At 35.6% G+C, this 4,935-nt stretch overlaps 1 protein-coding gene across 1 annotated transcript in view; it reads right to left on the bottom strand.

Annotated features, from left to right (window-relative positions):
- Nucleotides 1-4,503, bottom strand: part of LOC107300745 (GRAM domain-containing protein 4-like) — a 9,803-nt gene extending 5,300 nt beyond the window's left edge. The window contains exons 1-4 of the mRNA XM_015830044.1: nt 4,376-4,503; nt 3,594-3,619; nt 2,672-2,763; nt 1,018-1,109 (exon numbers count right to left, since the gene is read on the bottom strand). Of these exons, the coding sequence (XP_015685530.1) occupies nt 1,018-1,109; nt 2,672-2,763; nt 3,594-3,619; nt 4,376-4,494 (329 nt within the window). The 5' untranslated portion in view covers nt 4,495-4,503. The remainder of the gene's footprint in view (nt 1-1,017; nt 1,110-2,671; nt 2,764-3,593; nt 3,620-4,375) is intronic.
- Between the last annotated feature and the right edge of the window lie 432 nt (nt 4,504-4,935).

Below are 4,935 nucleotides of genomic sequence, written 5' to 3'. Positions count from 1 at the left end.
CCCAGCCCTCACATCCACAAAATTATTAACTTTATTCTGGGGGAGAGAAATGAAAGTTTATATAAATTCATTTCACATTTTAAGAGGTCTGCAGTATTGCAAAGTTGTGATTGAGAGGTTATGTTGGGGGAGGGGGGCGATGACAACTTCCTCATTGGCTCAAGGGGGCGATTCGTTCAAAAAGGTTAAGAACCACTGCCCTAGATCACAGTCACTAAATCCTGAAGCTCAACAGGATGGTAACAGCTAACCCCCACCTTCTACCAAGGAGTTTCTCATCTCCCCAATTTAGCCAACAAACCTGGAATTTCCTTGGTGGTCTCTCAGCCACATAAGAATTAAGGCCAACTCAGTTTAGCTTCCTTGCACAGACGTGGTTGGCCAGGTGGAACAGGACAGCTGACCGCGGGCAACTCACTTCAGACAACTCGCCGATGGACAATTCCACACGGGATAATTCAACTCAATAAATAATTCAACTCAATAATTCAACTCAATAAAGCACTGTTCTTTTGACATTATTTTCATTGACAAAAATGGAAATAACGGTGAAGAAATGATAGCAGATAACATTTATCGTGCTGAGTTATCCCATGTGGAATTGTCCTGTGGTGAATTGGCTGCGGCAAAATGGCTACGCCGGGTTGGCAGCAGCAAGATGGTCCAGGCGAGTTGGACGTGGTGAGATGGCTGGGATGAGATGGCTGAGGCAAATTATCCTAGACCGTTCACCAGGTGCTGCCATCCGCTGAAACAATTAAAATGCTAGAAATTTCCATGGGCAGTACAAAATTTTTACACAGCCCTAATTTTTAAAGCACAAGAGCACCAAAGACTGGAATTTCCTATTTTGTAACTAATTTTAAAATTAAGTGCATTAAATAGGAAAACAAAATTAATATATATATTATTTATTTATTTAGACAAGCTCATACACCATTTTAAATTGCATAAGTTCTAACAGTATATACTGTTAGAGGCATACATATTATTGACCACATATTGAAAAGTGATTACCTGGCTATGAGGTAATTTAGGGACAACCTCAAAATTGCTAAAAATAAGAACATAGGAATGGCCCAGCCATGCCATACAGCATTCATGTAGATCTGCAAATAAAAGAACAAATAAACTACATATGTTAACATGCAATTATTATGTTAAAACATTTTAACAACAATGGGCAGGAAACTTTCATTGCAATCCTATATACCTTGAATTAGATATTAATCACATTATTTTCACTATGTAAATTTAAAAGCAAAGCATTCCTAATGTCATGTATTTCTTAAATTTCTATCCAGTCTTTGTTCAGAAGCTCATGGCAGCATGGATGCAGTTTTCTTTAAATTAAAAAGAAATATACAATATTTATTTCTTTGATTGTTTGTTAGTTAAACAAATTTATACAGTGACCCATCTCAATGAACATGACTCAGATGGTGTAAAACCTCTCATAACAGAGGCAATGCTTAGTCAATTTAAAGATTTTCTTTAAGTGTCACTTCTTAAAGATATATTAAGTCCTGTTTTGTTTGGAATGATTGAGGCAACTGAGAAATAATACCCTAACTCTAACCCTAACCCTAACTTACAACAGTTTGTTTTGTTCAAAGTTTCAACGGCACTGAAAAAAGTAACTTATGACCATTTTTCACACTTTTGACCATTGTAGCATCCCCATGGTCATATGATCAAAATTTGGATGCTTGGCAACTGGTTCATATTTATGACAGTTGCTGTGTCCCAGAGTCATGTGATCATCTTTTGCAATCTTCTGACAGGCAATGTCAATGGGGAAGCCAGATTCATTTAACAACTGGGTTACTAGCTTAACAACTGCAATGATTCACTTAACAACTGTGGGGGGGGGAAGTCATAAAATAGGGCAAAACTCACTTAACAAATGTCTCACTTAGCAACATAAATTTTAAGGTCAATTGTGGTCATAAATCAAGGACTACCTGTATTCTATAAAGAAATATTACCTACTGGTGAAAATACCAAACATCCCTCAGCTTGATTTTTTTTTAACTGCCCTGCAGATGTCTCAGCTTTCCAATTAAAATTCTCGACTTAGCAACCATTCAAGGTTATGATGAACCCTCCCCAAAACTACTTATGACTGATTTTGAAGATATGATGGATTAACCCCCTCCCTGTAGTCACATGATTGCATTTTGGGCACCTGGCAATTGGCACACTCTTATGGCTGTTTGCAGTGTCCCTTGGTCATGTGACAATTCTCAACATTTTTGCAAGTTTCTGGCCATTTACTTCCAGTTTCTAGTAAAAAAAATGCCCATTGGGTAAAATGGATTTGCTTAACAATGCCATGTTTGCTTAATGGCCATGGCATTTGCTTAACAACCACAAAAAATAACAAAAAATCCGATCCAGTCACGTAATACCTCGATTTACAATCACAATGACTTGTACCTGTAATTTTGGGCTCAATTATAGTCATAAGTTAAGGACTACCTCAATGCACTGAATGTAGCAGATCAGATTGATACTAAGCCACATTTTCAAAGAAATCATGAACAATAGCAAATATTGATAGAATTGTTAATGATTTTCATCATTCTCTTTTCTACAACAGAATGTAAATAGCAGAATATTATTCTGTTAGTCAAATTGTGTGTTGCTCAACTAAGAAAGAATAACTTACAATAAAGGCAATAGCAGAAGTGTAGACAGAAAACCAGTCCGATAAGGCAGAAAGATTCTTCACAAAATTTGTAACAGGTTTGGCACCTCTCTCTAGGCAGAACAGAAAATATAGATATAACTTTAACTACTTAGGTATGTGGTTTACAAGTACAATTCAAAATGGCACATGAAAACATACAAAGACTAAAAGTAGAGACAGTTATTTTTTTAAAAAAACAAATCAAATGTTATTCAGAATATTTTTATAGGTAATTCATAGGCACCCATTTGTATGATCTTCTTATCCACAATCTTCTCTTACTTCATATTTAAGCAAAGCTATCTGTTATTTTTGGAAAGTCCAGATGCTAGGAGCTGAATAACCAACTGATTTATATCACTTGATTTACTAAACTACAAACTAGTACAAAACAGTCTCCAATGAAACAGAGAAATAATAAAGGGGCTTTGCCCTTGTTATGATCCATTTCACACATGTAAATTGCCTCTTGAAGTTCATAACAATGAGCATGTTCATCTGAACTTATCCCCCAGTCATTCATATTAGAAGCATCCTAAATCTAATTTGTTTGCTTGTTCTGTGGCATACATAACTCTCCTTATTTTCCCCCTGTAAAATCTCTATCAGGTAAACTTATTCAGATACAGAATACTAGCCCAAACTCTAAAACTTGGTAGCCTAAAACTGGCTTTCCCTGCTAGTAATCCTAAGCCACTATACTACATTGCCTCTCTTAGTATAGGAGACATCAACAGAATGTGCAAATCTATCACTTGTTTGCATTGCATATTCTAGGTCTAGCCAATTTTCATTCTCTCACTCAAAATGAAAAAAATCTTACTGAAATGTTACTCATCTGCATTTGATATGTCAGCCCATTACAGATATATAAACAATATAAACATGGTTAAATACTTACTTAATCTTCTCATATTTTCTGTAAGCCTGAAAGTAAAGAAAAAATATTTAGAAAATTTGAAAATTAATGCATTTCTTTTGAAAATTAATGCATTTCTGTTTCCTATTAGTACGTCTAATGCAGACTTGATTCTAAAATGATATGCATTAATACATTCATTTTAGAGCTGTCTTTAACACTAGCAATAGCACTTAAGACTTATATAACGCTTCGCGGTGCTTTACAGCCCTCTCTAAGCAGTTTACAGAGTCAGCCTATTGCCCCAAACAATCTGGGTCCTCATTTTACCAACCTCGGAAGGATGGAAGGCTGAGTCAACCTTGAGCTGGTTAGAATCAAACTGCCCAATTGGTGGCAGTCGGCAGTCAGCAGAATTAGCCTGTGGTACTGCATTCTAACCACTGCGCCCCCAACTAAGATAGCCAATCTTTGGAAGCTCGGAGTTAGAATAAAAGTATGGAACTGTAATACATACTGTTGCTGATTACAGAAATACAAAGACACATACTCGCACATACACAAATGAGTGAGAAAGAAACAAAGAGAAATACATTTGACAAAAATTAGTAGTTTTAAAATTCCATTTCAGTATAAATCAAATATAAAAGTAACAATTAAGAACTATAAGATATAAAATATAGAATATTATCCAATATCAAATGATGATAGTATTAAGATGACTTTAATTAACGCTATAGTGTTTGTTACCTATGTACATTGAGTCCAGTGACTTTTATATTTATTGTTTTTACATAATGAAATAGCCTTCCAATATAATTTACCGTCTAGCACTAAGCGGCTCTTCGGTTTCCACTGTGTTTTCTTCTGGCTGAAATCTAAAATCTTCAATATATTCTCCAAATTTATCATAAATCCACTTCTGAACTCTTGAACACACCATGTGGCTGCGTTTATCTAATAATCAAAAACACATCGCATTTCTAAGTGACTTCCAAAACAATCAGTTCAAAACTACTGACAGAAGCAATTACTCTGAAGCATAACCAGAAATACTTAGATGGCAGGATAATTAATATTAACAGAATCTATTGCCCTACAACAACCAGGGAACTAAACTTGTCCACTGATAAACGGGCTCACCAGGAATTCTCATATTGGAATTGATTTTCATCCAAGTATGAATGCGTTACTACTGCTAACCATCTGGAATTTCTGAGTTTTCTGTGGAGATGAACTATGCTCAGTTTGGCATATTCTAAAATGAGAAAGAGCTGCAGTTTATCCTACATCCTGCAATTGCCATCGCATAGCTTCCTCATGGTCATCTCTGTATTCTGTCTATAACATCTGGTATGTTGTGTATAGATGTACTCACTGTGTC

This window comes from Protobothrops mucrosquamatus, unplaced genomic scaffold (assembly GCF_001527695.2).
Source record: "Protobothrops mucrosquamatus isolate PMUCROS unplaced genomic scaffold, P.Mucros_1.0 scaffold8277, whole genome shotgun sequence".
In the NCBI taxonomy this organism is placed as follows: domain Eukaryota; kingdom Metazoa; phylum Chordata; class Lepidosauria; order Squamata; family Viperidae; genus Protobothrops; species Protobothrops mucrosquamatus.
Note: the sequence above shows the minus strand (reverse complement) of the source record. Positions and strands in the feature narration are given on the sequence as shown.